Source organism: Ranitomeya variabilis, chromosome 3, assembly GCF_051348905.1.
Source record: "Ranitomeya variabilis isolate aRanVar5 chromosome 3, aRanVar5.hap1, whole genome shotgun sequence".
NCBI classification, from domain to species: Eukaryota; Metazoa; Chordata; class Amphibia; order Anura; family Dendrobatidae; genus Ranitomeya; species Ranitomeya variabilis.
In genome coordinates, this window is record NC_135234.1 from 199,787,835 (window position 1) to 199,806,453 (window position 18,619).

General features: G+C 44.8%; 1 protein-coding gene across 1 annotated transcript in view; it reads left to right on the forward strand.

Moving 5' to 3' along the window:
- Positions 1-18,619, forward strand: part of LOC143817643 (synaptonemal complex protein 1-like) — a 446,817-nt gene that overhangs the window by 212,524 nt on the left and 215,674 nt on the right. The window contains exon 10 of the mRNA XM_077299136.1: positions 16,235-16,308. Within this exon, the coding sequence (XP_077155251.1) occupies positions 16,235-16,308 (74 nt within the window). The remainder of the gene's footprint in view (positions 1-16,234; positions 16,309-18,619) is intronic.

Consider the following 18,619-nt stretch of genomic DNA (forward strand, 5'->3'; position numbering starts at 1 on the left):
CGGTTGATTGATTTTTGTTGTGAAGTTTTCTTAATAGGAGCTTACGGGAAAATAAATGAAGATCTCTTAAGGCTGAAAAATAATCAAAGGAGTTAGTGGGGGAAAACGTCAGACCCTTTTCCAAAACCTGCAGTTGTATGTCAGAAAGAACGTGTGTTGACAAGTTAAGTACCTGAAGTCCTCCCCGGGTGCCGCCAGCGGCAGACCCCCCGCCAATGCCTTTGTTCTTATTTTTGGTAGATTGCCGTGTGATTATCCTCTTATTTGACAGGTCAGGAGGAAAAGAATTGTTTGGTTGAGAGGTTTGAGGTGGAATTTCCTCGTCATATGAAAAATTTGACTTAGTTGAGGCTGACCTTAATCTGGACCGCGAGTAGTTCCTTTGTTGTTGGCGAGAACGATCGTTCGGATTACGCCACCTATATACTTTACATGATATTTTATCTTGAACATCTCTCTTGAATTTTTTCAATCTACCAAAAATAAGAACAAAGGCATTTTCAGATAAGACAACGAATATCCTGCGGTAGCAGTAATGTTATATACTACGCTACTTGCGGATGTTCTAAAATATATATAGGTTTGACCTCCAGAGAATTACGCATCCGCGTACGTGAGCACGTGTGGGACATTTACGCGGCCAAGACAGTGGTCGACCCCCTCCAATTAAAAACTATCCCCCGCCCCTTTAGGGCATATCACAATTGTGATGCCAAAACGTTGAAAATTAGGGGGATAGACATTATTCATCTAGGTATTAGAGGGGGTAATTACAAGAAAATCCTGGCCCAAAGAGATCACTAATGATGGGTCACCCGCCATCATTTGGGGCTCATTACCACCTGAGTAGTGTTGTGCACTGGGCTTGGTAAGTTTTGCCCTTAATTTATGATACAGTCCCTTTACTCTGCGGATCTCCAGCTGGTCTTGATCTATGTTGATTTACTCTGACTTTTTTTTTTTTTTTTGCCTTACTTTTGGCTTTAAACCTTGCTATAGAGCTCCCGCTGCTTCTGTGGATCCCCGCATTGTTATACAATACTTGAGCTTTATTTATTGTGCCTTATTTTTGGCTCTACTTACCTAGCACATGGACAAGCATTCAAATGTAAATCAGATAGATGTACTACCTCTGAACTCCCATGTGCACCTCACTACTGTATGTACTTCCGTGTCCTTGTCCTGATTGACAATTTTATTATATGTGTTTTTCTTTGATTTTTTTGAAATAAATTTTGTACTTTCTTACTTATTTATTGGTTACTCCAGTTTTTCTCCTATTTATATAATTAGCACCCATGCACGCTGTTGGCTGGGACTTTTTTTCTGTCTATTTTTGTCATTATCCGTTTTTTTTCACTACATTCGTGTGTGCGTCCTACAGCCGTCGAGTGCTGGATGGTGACGAACATCACTGATTGGCCTCTGGTTATTTATTTTTTGTGAAAAAAGAATTGAGTAAAAAAAATGTAATTAGTTGTTAGGATTAGATTAGGGACAGTAAAGGCCCCGTCACACATAGCGAGATCGCTAGCGAGATCGCTGCTGAGTCACAAGTTTTGTGACGCAACAGCGACCTCAGTAGCGATCTCGCTATGTGTGACACGTACCAGCAACCAGGCCCCTGCTGCGAGATCGCTGGTCGTGTCGGAATGGCCTGGGCCGTTTTTTGATCGTTGAGGTCCCGCTGACATCGCTGAATCGGTGTGTGTGACACCGATCCAGCGATGTCTTCACTGGTAACCAGGGTAAACATCGGGTTACTAAGCGCAGGGCCGCGCTTAGTAACCCGATGTTTACCCTGGTTACCAGCGTAAATGTAAAAAAAACCAAACCGTACATACTCACCATCTGATGTCCGTCAGGTCCCCCGGCGTCCGCTTCCCACACTGACTGAGCGCCGCAAAGTGAAAGTGAAAGTACAGCACAGCGGTGACGTCACCGCTGCGCTCTGCTCTCACTGTACGGCCGGATCTCAGTCATAGCAGGAAGCAGACGGCAAGGGACCTGACGGACATCAGATGGTGAGTATGTACTGTTTGTTTTTTTTGGTAACCAGGGTAAACATCGGGTTACTAAGCGCGGCCCTGCGCTTAGTAACCCGATGTTTACCCTGGTTACCCGGGTGCTGCAGGGGGACTTCGGCATCGTTGAAGACAGTTTCAACGATGCCGAAGTCGTTCCCCTGATCGTTGGTCGCTGGAAAGAGCTGTCTGTGTGACAGCTCCCCAGCGACCACACAGCGACTTACCAACGATCACGGCCAGGTCGTATCGCTGGTCGTGATCGTTGGTAAATCGCTATGTGTGACGGGGCCTTAAGACTATACTGTAGTAATCGCCGTCTACTAAAGTATTTTTTATTGTATTGAGTTAGGGTTAATGTCAGATAGTAAAGAGTAAAAAAAAATAATTTAGATTAGGGACAGTAAAAATGTACCATAGTAATCTACTACAGTATTTTTTACTGAATTGAGTTAGGTTTAGTGTAACGCGGAAAAAAGAATAACATCCGTGCATCCTACAGTTGTCAAGCACTGATTGCTGATGCACATCAGTGTTTGGACTCAGGTTGTTTTTTTGTTTTTTTTTAGTGTGAAAAAAAGAATGAACATTTTTTTTTTAGAATAAGTTGATAGGATTAGATTTGGGACTGTAAAAATATACTGCTGAATCATCGTCAACTACAGTATTTTTTTACTGAATTGAGGTAGGGTTACTGCCAGCCCAGAAAAAAAGAATCACATCCATATGTGCGTCCAACATCCGTCGAGCACTGATCGCTGACGCATATCAGTGATCAGCTTCCAGTTGTTGCTTTTTTAATGTGAAAAGAAGAAGAAAAAAAAGTAGAATGGTTGATGGGATTAGATTAGGGATAGTAAAAATATATCGTAGTAATCGTCATCTACTGCAGTATTTTTTACTGAATTGAGTTAGGGTTAGTGTCAGATAGTTGCAGACGTACAGGAATTACTTTTTTATTGACTTCAGTTTACTAAGTGTACTGCAGCGAACCCAGCAAAGTTCAAAGCAAACTGTCTCTTTAATGTTCAAATAAAAAAACACAGCACACAATATCCTCAGGATCGCAGCCGGGAAACATATCCTCTGAATTACAGTCATTACACATGCCAGTCCACCTCTGACTTTTTGCCGTGGGTGACTGCACCGTCGTGTTAATGTTGTACTCACAGCATTACACAGTGTACAATATCCTCAGGATCTCAGCCGGGAACCATGTCCTCCAGTTAACAGTCACTAAACACGCCAGTCTACCTCTTGAGACCAGTTGCCGTGGGCAGGCTTTTTCAGCTGCCCTGGCTGTTTGGCTCTGCTGGCCTGTGTTACCTCACACATGTGGAGCTCTGCAGAGCCTTCTGCTCTGTACTCCTCCAAACACCAGACTGACACTGACTCTTACCCTGACACACCCAAACCCTATACTGCAGGGCTGTTAACTGGAAACTGTGGCCTTCAGCCACATGATAAACCTGGCCAGGAATAAAATGGACTGCACGACTACCATCCTGCAGTCTGTTTCAAAACGCAAAAGCCCAGAGTAGGTATTCCCTAAATCTGCCCTGGACACATAGCATGCCCGAACTAATACTCACTTTTTATTCCACATTGCAACTACAGCTACGACTGTGACTGAAATGCACTCCCATGGCCTCAATATGCCTCCATGCACATCTTGAAGGGAACACACAGCAACCCCTACATGTGACACCGGTCACAGCCTCGCATAACTTTGTATTTTATTTTACCAAATTTTCATTTTTTTTTTCTGTTTTAAATAAAAAAAAGTTTACACCATACTTTCACACACAAATCTGAATATAATTTCATACACACGAACACCGCATACGTGAAAAATGTTGTCCCATTTGTCCCAAACACGGCATTCAACAATGGAGGCATATGCTTCTGGCAGTGAGGGAAAGGATGCCACCTTCCTTGATTTTTCATCCTCCTCCTCAAGTGATGCTGAACTGCCATGCATATGCCCCAGAACAGAAAATGAAAGAGCACTTACCGTTACTGAACCTATGTGAACTTCACTCCCCCGAATATTTTGAGCCACTGATTTCTAATTTTGTGGTGCAATCAGGAATCAAATTTGACACCACCGACCTCACAGAAATAATCTATTTTTCTAAGAATTTTGGAAACCTCGTGTTGGCTCAGATAAATTTTTGTGCCCAGCAATTTTTGGCACAAAACCGCCCTTCATCATTTTTTAACTGGACCCCTGTAGACACAGTAGAAGTGATGATATTTTGGGACCTAGTCCTTCACATGCAGTTAGTGAAGAAGCCAGAGCTTTGTTAATGTTGGAGTATTGACATTTTCCATAACACTCCAGTATTTCTTATGGCTATGACCCTGCAACGATTTGAGGAAGTTCACAAATTTTTGCATTACAATGATAATTTACAATATCTACCCCGAGATGACCCAAACTTTGACTGACTTTTCAAAGTTCAGCCTATCATTGATCTTTTCAGCAACAGGTTTACTGAGGTGTATGTGTCCCCAAGGGACATTTGCATGGATGAGTCCCTAATCCATTTCAAGGGAAGGCTCAAGTTCCTGCAATACCTGCCCAGTAAGAAGACTAGGTACAGAACTAAGCTCTACAAACTGTATGAGAATACCTCAGGGTACACTCTCAAGTTTAGAGTTTATAAAGGGAAGGAAACCTGAATTGAACCCCCTTAATGCCCCACTGTCCTGTCCAGGGAGTGAGTGGAAAAATTGTGTTGAATTAGCAAAAATCTGTGGGAGTTGTTGGATCTACAAAAATAAGAGTCCTCCCTAAGACGCTAATTGGGCAGCTACTCAGAAAGGGTGAGAACAGAGCCCAATGTACCGACAACATGTTGGTGGTCAAGTACAGGGACAAGAGGAGTGTCCTTTTCTTGACCACTATACATTGTCATGGTAGCACCCCCACCACTGTACAAGCTGCCTCTACACATGTCACCAAACCATACTGTGTACTGGGGTACAACAAGAACATGGCGGGAGTTGCTCTCTCTGATCAATGCTTCCAGCTGGGAAATCTGTCAAACCACAAAGAAAGGAAGGTCACAAAAGAGGGGCCGACTGTGTTACAGAAGGGGGATACGCAAGGACAAAACTTATCAATACGACACCTTCCCTAACAAACCTGGCCCGTGTGTAAAAGAGTGCTTCAAACTGTATCACAAATCCATCGACTACTAAATTAATTTCTGACTTAAACAACTCACGTATGTCAACCAGACTTATACTACACAACTCACGTATGCCAACCTGATGTACACTACACAACTCATGTATGTCAACCTTATGCACTCGCTACACAATTTACGTATGCCACCACATTATAAAATTAACATAGCAAGACACACTGGATCATTTCCAATGTAGTCACTTGTGGGGGTGTCCACTGTTTCGGCACATTAGGGGCTTTCCAAACGCAACATGACTCCTGCAGACCATTCCATCAAAGTCTTCATTCCAAAACATCACTCTTTCCCTTCTCAGCTCTGCCATACGCCCAAACAGTAGTTTTCCTCCACATATGGGGTGTCAGCGTACTCAGGAGAAATTAATCTACAGATTTTAATGTCTGTTTTCTTCTGTTACCCTTGTGAAAATAAAAAAGTGGGGCTAACATAACATTTTTGTTAAAAAAAATATATTTTCTCTAGTCACCTTCCACGACGGCATATGGAGGTTGTCTCTTTGCCCTAATGGGGAACAGGAAACACAGAGGTTAAAAGGACCTCCCACCTCCCACTTGCCAGTGTCTTTCCTGTTCCCCATGGGACAGGGAGAGGTTTCCTCATGTGCTGTAGTGGCCGGTGGCTACGGTACCTTGCAGGCGCTGCCTGTTTAGCCGGGCAGCAGATGGTCGCCTCTGGCCTCCTCCTCATGCTGCTCCCGTCGTCCTGCTTGCAGGTCCTCGGGACCCCCTCCCGGCCTTCCCGCGCCCCCACGAGGGCAAAGCAGGCCGGGGTTCCCTGCCGGGCTCCTCCTGGAGCTGCCCGGCGTCCTCCTCCTCCATGTTGTCGGCTCGGCGTTCCGGAAGTGACGTCAGCGGCTCTCGCGCGTCACTTCCGGTTTCTTCATGCATTCAGAAGCCGGTACTTCCGGGTTTCGCCGGCCAGCGTGTCGGACCGCACAGCTCCCTCACCTGGATTCCGGAGGGGGAGGGGGATTAATCGCTGGAGCAGGTGCTTGGACGGCGTCCATAAAAGCCTGCTGAACCACCACTGAGGTAAGGCTATCTCCTTCAGTATGGAAGGTTCTTCATGCCCCGTATCTGCGGAGCCCAGCGCCACCCCTGCCTCTGTAAGTGTTCGCAGGGATGGGATCCGGGAGGAGTGTAGCAGGGGTTAGAAGTCCTCACCCCTCTCTCCCTTTATATATTTCAGGGAGAAAAACCTGCCCCTAAAGGTGCCTATAGAAAGAAGTGCCCTATCTGTTCCTCTAAATGTCCTCCTAACTGGGACAAGAAACTCTGTCAGTCATGTACGGACAAGATAATAAGAGCTGAGCAGCCATCACTATTGGATGAGATTCGCTCATTAGTAAAACAGGAGGTACAATCTTCTCTGGCAGCCTTTACACCTCCACCCCCACCTCCATCTCCGCAGCCACAACCTCATTCCCCGGCTAAAAAGAGGAAAATTCAGGTTGTGGAATCTGACTCTGATTCGGACCTCTCTCATGCCTCATCTGTTGGCTGGGAGGATCCAGTATCTCCTAAAGCTGAGGTCAGGAAATACCTCTTTTCCTCAGACTATATTGAGGATCTAGTCTCTGCTGTCCGTAATACCATGGGACTAGAAGAGGAACCTGTACCGCAGTCCATACAGGATCAGATGTTCGGTGGTCTTTCATCGGAGAAGAGAGTGGGCTTCCCAGTTCATGCCAATATCATCAGTATGATTAATCAGGAATGGGAACTACCTGAGAAACGTCTCAGTACCCCTTCAGAAATGAGGCACAGATTTCTGCTTGAGGATGACCTTAAATTAGATATTCCCAAGGTCGATGTGCAAGTGGCTAGAGTCGCCAAGAGAACTGCACTCCCCTTTGAGGATTCTTCTCAATTGAAGGATCCCATGGATAGGAAGATCGAAAGTCTCCTCAGAAAATCATGGGAAACTTCTGCAGCTGTCCTTAAGGCTAACGTCGCCTCCACCTGTGTGGCAAGAGCTCTCTCCTGCTGGCTTGAAAAATTAGAGAATCACATATCTCAAGGTACCTCAAGAGGCGAGATATTGGATTCCCTACCCATTTTGCATAAAGCTACAGGGTATTTGGCGGACGCTTCTCTGGAATCTGTAAGAGTCGCCGCCAGATCCCTCGTACTTTCCAACTCTGCCAGAAGAGCTCTCTGGCTTAAGCTCTGGAGTGGGGATATCACCTCTAAGTCTAAGCTCTGCACCATACCCTTCAAAGGAGACTACGTCTTTGGTCCTGCCCTAGACGATATTCTCGATAAAGCCACCGACAAAAGGAAGGCGCTCCCTGAGCAAAAACAGCCTAGGAAACGTTTTTTTCGTGGCCCACAACCTCAGTCCTCTCAAGCAAGAGGCAAAGGAAAAACCGGCAGGTGGAGCTACGCAAAGGGTAGGGGAAAGAATATCTTTGTCCCGCAAGAGCAGCAGCAGCAACAATCCCAGCAGGACAAACAATGACTCTGACCCGGTGGGGGGAAGACTCTCGAAATATGTGGTTCAGTGGGAGGATATTACCAGCTCCCACTGGGTTCTCAATGTCATCAGAGACGGCCTGTTAATAGAGTTAATTTCTCCCCCACCTCAGGGTCTAAAAGTCACTTCCCTTCCATCATCAAGGGATCGCAGTCTATTGTCCTTAGGTCTCAAAGACCTTATCAGATCAAATGTAATTTCCCCAGTCCCACAATCAGAGTGGGGAAAGGGACACTACTCCCGACTCTTCCTGGTTCCCAAACCTTCAGGAGACGTCCGGATTATTATAAACTTAAAGGGTCTGAACCAGCACGTGAAATATCGCAAGTTCAAGATGGAGTCCGTAAGATCTGCGATTCCTCTGATAGAACATCACTCTTTTATGGCTACCATCGATCTCAAGGATGCGTATTTCCACATCCCTATTCATCCGAGACACAGAAAATATCTCAGGTTTGCGATACAGGGGAATCATCGGGTGGAGCACTATCAGTTTGGAGTCCTTCCCTTCGGCATTTCATCAGCACCGAGGGTGTTCTCCAAGGTGATGGCCGAAGTAGTGTCATTTATCCGAAAGCAAGGTGTCTGTATAGTGCCCTATCTGGACGATCTTCTGATAGTTGCTTCCACCGAGATAACCCTGATAGCACATGTCTCTACCACCCTAGACATTCTGAGATCCCTAGGTTGGATTCCGAACCTACAAAAATCTCAGCTTCAACCTGCAAAAACCAGGAGATTTCTGGGAGTAATGCTGGACTCAGCAAGACAAATGTCCTTCCTCCCGGACGATCACAGGCTTCCCCTACTAACAAAAATCAGGAAGTTCAAAGAAATGAGATCCCCTACTCTGCGAGAGGGAATGTCGCTGTTGGGTTCCATGACAGCCTGCATACAGTCGGTGGCTTGGGCTCAAGCTCACTCAAAGACTCTGCAAACCCACATTCTACACAATTGGGATGGTCGACCTGGCACTCTTGCCAAGAGGATCCACACTCCGGGCAGAGTGAAAGCCTCTTTAACATGGTGGATGAAGCCCAGGAACCTTCTGAAAGGAGTATGCTGGATTCAGTCTCCTCTAACCACCATCAAAACAGATGCCAGCAAGAGAGGCTGGGGAGCCATAGTGAACCATGTCCCCTATCAGGGCCAGTGGAGCCAATCGATTTCCGAGAAATCATCAAATTTCAGGGAGCTCAAGGCTGTGGAAGAGACTCTACTAGCGGCAAGGCATCAGATTTCGGGTCAACATGTACAGATATACTCGGACAACATGACCAAGGTGGCCCATATCAGGCACCAGGGCAGTACAAGAACCCTCAGTCTAATAAAAATCTCCGCTCGAATCTTTTCTTGGGCCGAAAAGCACTTACTATCTCTGACGGCAATCCACCTCAAGGGAACTACAAATATTCAGGCAGACTACCTAAGCCGCCAGGAAATCATCCTGGCGAATGGAGCCTGGATCCTCAAACATTCAGCATGCTAGTTCACAGATGGGGTCATCCAGACGTCGACCTCTTTGCCTCTCACCAGAACGCAAAGGTCGAAACCTTTTTTTCCCTGAACCCGAGAGGCAATCCCAGGGGGTTGGATGCCTTAACCCAAGATTGGCCGTTTCTTCTAGCTTATGCTCTTCCGCCAATCCCCATCCTTGCCAAGGTTCTACGGAAGATACGCCTAGAAAGGACTCCAACTATCCTGATAGCTCCATTGTGGCCCAAAAGGCGTTGGTTCAACCTAATTACCCAACTACAAGTGGATGGACCAGTAATGTTACCGATAAAACACGATCTTCTTTCTCAGGGTCCCATTCTCCACCCAGACCCTCAGAAGTGGAGCTTGGCGGCGTGGTTGCTGAAACCCAGGTTTTAAGAGCTAAAAGACTATCAATTCCTGTCATAGCTACCCTACAAAAATCGAGAAAACCGGTGACCAACGCCATCTACAACAAGATCTGGAAAAAGTTTTCTTCATTCTGTCTGCCTAACCTTCCAGACCCCCTCAAGCCTAATATACCCATCATATTGGACTTTTTGCAAAAAGGCTTGGAAATAGGTCTCAGGCCCAGTACCCTCAAGGTCCAGGTCTCTGCACTTAGCTCGGTCTTTGATCAAGATTTAGCGAGTCATCGCTGGATTAAAAGGTTCATGACATCGGCTACTAGAATGAATCCTAGAAAACAGGTCATAGTTCCCCCATGGGATCTCAATATAGTTCTGCAGGGTCTGACAGGTCCACCCTTTGAACCACTATCATCTTGTTCTCCACAAAACCTAGCCTATAAAGCCGTGTTCTTGGTTGCCATTACTTCAGCCAGAAGGATTGGTGAATTACAGGCCTTGTCTACACGAGAACCTTATCTCCTGGTAAGAGATGATTCAATTGTGCTTCGTCTTGATCCGTCCTTTCTTCCGAAGGTTATCTCTGACTTCCACCGTTCTCAAGAGATTTTTCTACCAACCTTTTGCCACAATCCAACAAACTCGGAAGAAAGAAGATTCAACACCTTGGATGTTCGACGTATTCTTTTACAATACTTGGACCACACCAGTACATTCCGAATTGATCATAACCTGTTTGTCCATCTCTCAGGACAAAACAAAGGGAAAAAAGTAGCCAAAAGTACCATCGCTACATGGATCAAGAAGGCTATTACGGAAGCCTATCTCGCTCAAAACAAGTTACCTCCAGTAGGTATCAAAGCCCATTCAACAAGATCCACTTCGGTTTCCTGAGCAGAAAGAGCAGGCGCATCTCCGGAGCAGATTTGCAGGGCAGCAACGTGGTCTTCACTCCATACCTTCTCTAAACATTACAGACTAGATGTATTGTCCACAAGGACTTAGCCTTCGGCCGCAAAGTACTCCAGGTCGTTGTCCCTCCCTAGTGCCAAAATTAGTTGGTATTCCTCCATATGCCGTCGTGGAAGGTGACTAGAGAAAATAGAATTATTCTTACCGTTAATTCGGTTTCTAGGAACCTTCCACGACGGCACTAATTTCCCACCCGATATATATTCCTGGATTAGTTCTGGGATTTTAAAGGTAAACCAGTGCAATGGTCTCAGTTGTAAGTCACTGGCAAGTGGGAGGTGGGAGGTCCTTTTAACCTCTGTGTTTCCTGTTCCCCATTAGGGCAAAGAGACCACCTCCATATGCCGTCGTGGAAGGTTCCTAGAAACCGAATTAACGGTAAGAATAATTCTATTTTTTATATTTTCACAATGCAACGTTTTAATTTTCTGTGAAACACCTGCAGGTTCAAGGTACTCACCACACATCTAGATAAATTTCTTGGGGGAGTCTACTTTCCAAAATGACATCATTTGTGGGGAATTTTCACTGTTTAGGCACATTAGGAACTCTCCAAACACACCGTGGTGTCCGCTCTCGATTCCAGCCAATTTTGCGTTCAAAAAGTGAAATGGTGCTTCTTCCCTTCCGAGCACTGCCGTGCAACCAAACAGTAGTTTTCCCTCACATATGGGGTATCGGCGTACTCAGGAGAAATTGCACAACAATTTTTGGCATCCATTTCTCCTCTTACCCTTGTGAACATAAAATATTTGGGCTAAAATTTAATTTTTCAGGAACATTTTTTATTTTCTGCTTTATAAACTTCTGTGAAGCACCTGGGGGTTTCAGATGCTCAATACATATCTAGAGAAGTTCCTTGAGGGGTTTAGTTTTCCAAAATGGGGTCAATTGTCAGGGGTTTACACTCTTTAGGCACATCAGGAGCTTTCCAAACAAGACGTTGTGTCAGCTCTCCATTCCAGCCAATTTTGCATTCATAAAGTGAAACGGTGCTCCTTCCCTTCTGAGCCCTGCTGTGTGACCACATAGTGGTTTTCCTCCACATATGGGGTATCAGCGTACTCAAGAGAAATTGCACCATAGTTTTTGTTGTCCATTTTCTCCTGTTATCCTTGTGAAAATAAAAACAATTGGGTCTGAAGTAATATTTTTGTGAAAAAACTTAAATGTTCATTAATGCTTCCATTTTTCCTGTGAAGCACCTAAATGGTTAATAAACTTTTTGAATGTGGTTTTGAGCACCTTGAGGAGTGCAGTTTTTAGTATGGTGTTACTTTTGTTTATTTTCTGTCATGGGCCCCTCAAATGCATGTAGAAAAGCCGCAGAGACACCATCACGTGTTTCTCAACGCAAGCAATGAATAGCCAGGTCTTTCACCGGGAAGGAACAACCACGGCTTTTCTACATGCATTTGCATATTTCCCATAAGGGATGGGGGCAGTGTTGTGGATAACTGCTTTGAGAAACACGTGATGGTGTCTCCGCGGTGTTGGATGTTTTGATCTCCCCAAGGTCATTCATCCTTATGTTTATAGGCCCCTCTAGGGTTGAGCGACTTTTATTTTTATAGGATCGGGTCGGGTTTCACGAAACCCGACTTTCTCAAAAGTCGGGTCGAGTGAAATCGGCCGATCCTATAAAAAGGTCGGGGTCGGCCGAAACACGAAACCCAATGCAGTGCAATGGGATACTATGGTTCCCAGGGTCTGAAGGAGAGGAAACTCTCCTTCAGGCCCTGGGATCCATATTTAAGTGTAAAATAAAGAATTAAAATAAAAAATATTGATATGCTCACCTCTCCGACGCAACCTGGTAGTAATTGGCATCTTCCGTTCCTAAGAATGGCGCTTGAAAGACCTTTTCGATGACGTCACGGCTTGTGATTGGTCGCGGCGGCCCACGTGACCGCTGAGCGACCAATCACAACAAGCCGTGACGTAATTCTCAGGTCCTAAATTCCTCATTCTAGGAATTTAGGCCAAGAGAATTACGTCACGGCTTGTGATTGGTCGCTGTACGGTCACGTGGGCCGCCGCGACCAATCACAAGCCGTGACGTCATCGAAAGGTCCTTCACGCGCTCATTCTTAAGAAGGAAGGCTGCCGGAAAGAAGCCGAGGGTGAGTATATTCCTATTAGGTATATACTCACCCTCGGACGCACCCTGCTTCTTTCCGGCAGCCTTCCTTCTTAAGAATCAGCGCGTGAAGGACCTTTCGATGACGTCACGGCTTGTGATTGGTCGCGGCGGCCCACGTGACCGCTCAGCGACCAATCACAAGCCGTGACGTAATTCTCATGGCCTAAATTCCTAGAATGAGGAATTTAGGACCTGAGAATTACGTCACGGCTTGTTGTGATTGGTCGCTCAGCGGTCACGTGGGCCGCCGCGACCAATCACAAGCCGTGACGTCATCGAAAGGTCTTTCAAGCTCCATTCTTAGGAACGGAAGATGCCGGTTACCAGCGGCGATGTCCAGGCTGCGTCGGAGAGGTGAGTATATCAATATTTTTTATTTTAATTCTTTATTTTACACTTAAATGTGGATTCCGATACCGAGTTCCGATATCGCAAACATATCGGAACTCAGTATCGGAATTCCGATACCAGATTCAGAAGATCGCCGACCTCATGGCCGACGCCACACAGGGGTCGGGTCGGGTTTCATGAAACCCGACTTTGCCAAAAGTCGGCGACTTCTGAAAATGGCCGACCCGTTTCGCTCAACCCTAGGCCCCTCAAAGTCACTTCAGATGTGATATTGTCCCTAGAAAAAATGGTTTTGTTTGAAAAATGAGAAATCGCTGGTCAACTTTTAACCCTTATAACAAAAAAAAACAATTTCTCAAAAATTGTGCTGGTGATAAATGTTATTTATTAACTATTTTGTGTGACATATCCAGAGTCATTACCTCATAAAGTGACACTGATCAGAATTGTAAAATTTGGCCTGGTCATGAAGGTGAAAACAGGCTTGGGGGCTGTAGGGGTTAAAAACTTTTCCCACCTTGTGAAAAATACCTGGTCATCAGGGCCTGGGCACTGGGAGGGTGTCATGAAATTGGTCCTTGCCTTTGACAGTGTACCCCTACCTCTGCTGTAACTGGTGTGTGTGTTATGATCCAGTGACCGTGGAGCCACATGAGAGACTTTCTCAGGAGTAGGTGGTACCTGTACTGACCGCAAACCCTAAACTAACACCGCAACTAGAAGTAGCCGTGGGATGTACCTAACAAGTCCTAGACACCTCGACACAGCCGGAGGACTAAATACCCCTGTAGATGGAAATGGGAATTCTATCTTGCCTCAGATCAGAACCCCAAAGGATAGGCAGCCCCCCACAAATATTGACTGTGAGTATAAGAGGAAAGACACACGCAGGCAGAAAAACAGGATTTAGCAAAAGAGGCACTTCTAGCTAAATAGAAAAGGACAGGACAGAATTCTAAGCGGTCAGTATTAAAATCCTAAAAATATCCACAGCAGATAATACGAATATTCTACATCTAACTAAAGACATAGAAAGTATCTCTGCATCTCCTGATAATCCAGCATGACTGAAAAATCCAAACAAAGTCTAAGCTGGACAAAAACACAATGAATTGCACTGAATTACAAAGCGGACAGAGACAAAAAAACAGACACTTATCTTAGCTGAATTGGCAGCAGGGCATGAGGAGCCAGAGAGAGATGCAATCCCTCCAAGTACAATGGCCAACTGGCAAAGACTCATGGATCCTGCAAACCTAAATACCTAGTAGAGCTGCAATAAGCAGAAACACCTGCCCTGGATTACAACCCCAAGACAACTGCACTACCACCAACAACCACCGGAGGGAGCCCAAGAGCAGAATTCACAACATGTGTGTCTCCCTCACCTCTCTTCCATGTTTGGACAAGGAAGCTTGCCCCTTGTCGCTAACGTTGTCTGATGGGAATTTTTAAACATATTTTCCACAATGGCCTTCTGGAATAGCACCATATTAGTAGACCTCTCTGCCTCAGAATGGAGAAATGCATGGTTCTCCTTGTAGCGTGGGTCTAGCAGGGTAAACACGTAGTACTCTTTTTTTGGCCAAGATGAATATAACGCCAGGGTCACAGGAAAGGCAGTAGTACATAAAGACGGCCAAATGCGTCAAGTTCCCTACAGCCAACACTTTCCTGTCTGGGAACTGGGAACTTTCCTTTTTCATTCCAAGGCCTGTGATGGAGACAGTTGAAAGTTAGGCCGGTACAAGGATTTGGTAGTGACTGATGATGGTTCATCAGAATGTGCAAGGACATGTGCAGGACAGGAGGCATCTGTGTCAATGTCATGGACAGGGGATTGGCAAGCACCTAGCACAGGGGAAGAGACAATGGTGTCACTTGCTAGCACCAATCATGGACCCAGGCGTTTGGTGAAATTTGGAGAAATTTGTGTGTATTGGTGCTCTGAGAAACAGTTGCCCACCTTCTCCCACTGGTCACTCCACTGCCTCTTCATGCCTGTTTCGGTGCTGCCGATCTCTCCTGCTCGGCACTGCTAGCCTCACACTGTATTCCAGCTTCCCAGGTTGGGTCAGTGACTTTGTCATTTACCACCTCTTCTTTCACTGGTCTTCCTGAATTGGTGACTTAACAACAACCCGACTTATCAGCAACTGTGTCTCATCATCATCTACGTCCTTAGACAGTATTTGCCTTTCCTCACCATCTTCTTGTGACCATGGCTGCTATAAGTTTTGTGCATTACTAAACAGCATATCCTCCTGTCCCTCTTGGACCATGCAGGGTAAGAAGCCACAATCAAGAAATAATGATGTAAAGGGATCCTCAGAGTGTCCTAGTCTGGGATCACTGGTCTGTTATTCCACGTGATGGGAGGAAGGAGGATCAGGGTGAGGATTAAGTGATCCAGACTCATGGGTGAGGAGACTGGAGCCTTTGGAAGACTTGGTGGTGCTGGCAAGCATGCTGGAAACATTATCTGCTATCCAATCAACCAGTTTTTCGCACTGGTGTGGCTTTAGAAGTGGTGTCCTGTGCCTCCCTGCAAAATAGGTCAAGAAGTTATGTGACGTGGATGGGCCTGTTGCTTTTGCTTCAGCAACAGGTGCAGTCGCACCTGCCCCATGTCCACTCCGTCTGCGTGCACCATCATCAACACTTCCGCTTCCCCAATCCTTACATCATGCTTTACGCATTTTATAATTGTTAGGTGTCTGGAAACCAAGTTTCTTTGATTAATTGTAACTGAAATTGTTTCATTAAAAATAATAACCAAATAAATTGTAAAATTTCAAACCACCGTAATTTCACAGAAAGCATGTTATATTGTATGGATAACAATACAGTCAATTTTTTCACCCCCCCCCTAAAGAGAATGTGGTCACCTGCAGAAACTATATATTTAGCAACAGACTGCAACGCCCTAAGCCCTTCCTTTTGTTTTTGTGTTGTTTCAATACACACAAAAGAACTAGATGTGTATAACAAAACGTGTAATTGCAATAATTTTCTGGGAGAAATACTTAATTTTCTAGAACCATTTCAAGGATGCCAACATTTTCTGCCATGACTGTATAAGAAAAGCTATTGTTATGAGTAGTCAAGACATATGAAATCGACAATATATTATGAATAACACATTTTCATTTTGATAAAACATGCTCATTTTTATTTGTTTTTTTAATATATTATTATTATTTATTAAAGTAAAGCAAGATGCTGAAAAAAGACAAGAGATTCAAATGGAACAAAATCTTGAATTGGCTAAATGCAAAAAACAGGTATTGTTATCTTTGCAAATTTTGTAGTAAAAATATAAGTAATTACATTTTCTACAAACTAAAATGCATTCATGAAAAAACACCTGACAAAATGCCTTGTATTGCTGGGGTCCTGCGTTTAAATCCTATCAAGTATATCATCTGCAAGGAGTTTGTATGTTATCCACCTGTTTTTGTTGGTTTCGTCCAGGTACTCTGGTTTATCCCACATTCAAAACACACAATGTGCGCGATGTAAGGATTCACAGGTTTACAGTCACAAAGAGTGACTGGAGAACTGTAGCTAAGGCCTGACAACCCCTTTATGTGTTTGGCCACACCATAGTACACCAAGCGCCTTTATTTGGTTTGATCAGTCATTCTGTGCTGACAGAGTCCCTTTAGGGTATGTGCACATGTAGAATGGACCTCTGCGGATTTTTCCGCAGCGGATTTTAGAAATCCGCAGGTAAAAGGCACTGCGTTTTACCTGCGGATTTACCTCGGTTTTTATGCAGATTTTGTGCGTATTCCACTGCGGTTTTACACCTGCGGATTCCTATTGTGGGGCAGGTGTAAACCGCTGCGGAATCCTCACAAAGAATTGACATGCTGCAGAATGCAAACCGCAGCATGGGCACAGCGTTTTCTGTTTTCCATAGGTTTACATTGTACTGTAAACTCATGGGAATCTGCTGCGGACCCGCAGCTGCAGATCCGCTGCGGATCCGCAGCAAAATCCGCAACGTGTGCACATTTCATTCTTCATTAATCATTTAACCTCATGTTTGTCAGTGCAATAATCAGTGTAATCAGTGGCGTAACTACAAAGTTATGGGCCCCGATGCAAACTTTCAAATGGGGCCCCCCCCACGCCAAAATATTTTCCTCCCAAATTCATATTTTCGCTATTCATTTTGCACACTATAGCTTTATTGCAAAGTTGTATAGTGTGACCTCAGTTGAATAACTATCCGGTGCCCCATCCTGGGATATATTTGTCCCCTGTACTACCATTGTTATGTAATGTATAAAAAAAATAAACCATTATACTCATCAGGGGCTAACATAGAAGTCATGGGGATCCATATAAGAAGTATAATGCACCCCCATAGTCCTCCTTATAGTATAATACACTCCCCATAGTCCTCCTTATAGTATAATACACTCCCCATAGTCCTCCATATAGTATTGTACACTCCTCAGTCCTCCATATAGTATAATACACTCCTCATAGTGCTCCATATAGCATAACACACTCCTCATAGTGCTCCATATAGTATAATACACTGCTCAGTCCTCCATATAGTATAATACACTGCTCAGTCCTCCATATAGTATAATACACTGCTCATAGTGCTCCATATAGTATAATGCACCCCTCATAGTCCTACATACAGTATAATACACTCCTCAGTCCTCCATTTAGTATTATACACTCCACATAGTCCTCCATATATTAAAATACACTGCTCAGTCCTCCATATAGTATAATACACTCCTCATAGTGCTCCAAATAGTATAATGCACCGCCATCGTCATCCATGTCGCACAATTCACTTCCCACAGTATAATGCACCCCATAGTTCTTCAGATAGTATAATATATTCCCCATAGTCCTCGATTCAGTATAATGCAGCCCACACAGTATAATGCAGCCACCCCAGAGTATAATGCAGCCACCCCACAGAGTATAATGCAGCCACCCCACAGAGTATACTGCAGCCCTGCCATACAATTCAATGTAACCCCCATAGAATATTGTGCAGCCCCCTGTTATGACCCCAATGGCAGAGGGTCTCAGAAATAACTACCAAGTCTGCAAACACCAAAAACCAGCTCATAGGGCAGTGGTAACTGGGCTGACCATATATCTAATCCTAGCACCACAGATAGAAGTAGCCGGGGAACGTGCCTACGTTGGTTCTAGACGTCTCGCGCCAGCCGGAGAACTAACTAACCCTAGAAGGGAAAAGAAAGACCTTTCTTGCCTCCAGAGAAAAGACCCCAAAAGTTGGATACAAGCCCCCAACAAATAATAACGGTGAGGTAAGAGGAAAAGACAAACATAAGAATGAGCTAGGTATTTAGCAAAGAGAGGCCCACTAGCTAATAGCAGAATATAGTAAGATGACTTATATGGTCAGCAAAAACCCTATTAAAATATCCACGCTGGATATTCAAGAACCCCCGAACCGTCTAACGGCCGGGGGGAGAACACCAGCCCCCTAGAGCTTCCAGCAAGGTCAGAAATCACATTTAGTACAAGCTGGACAAAAATAGGAGCAAAGCAAATAACCCAAAAAACAAAGAAGCTGAACTTAGCTTAATT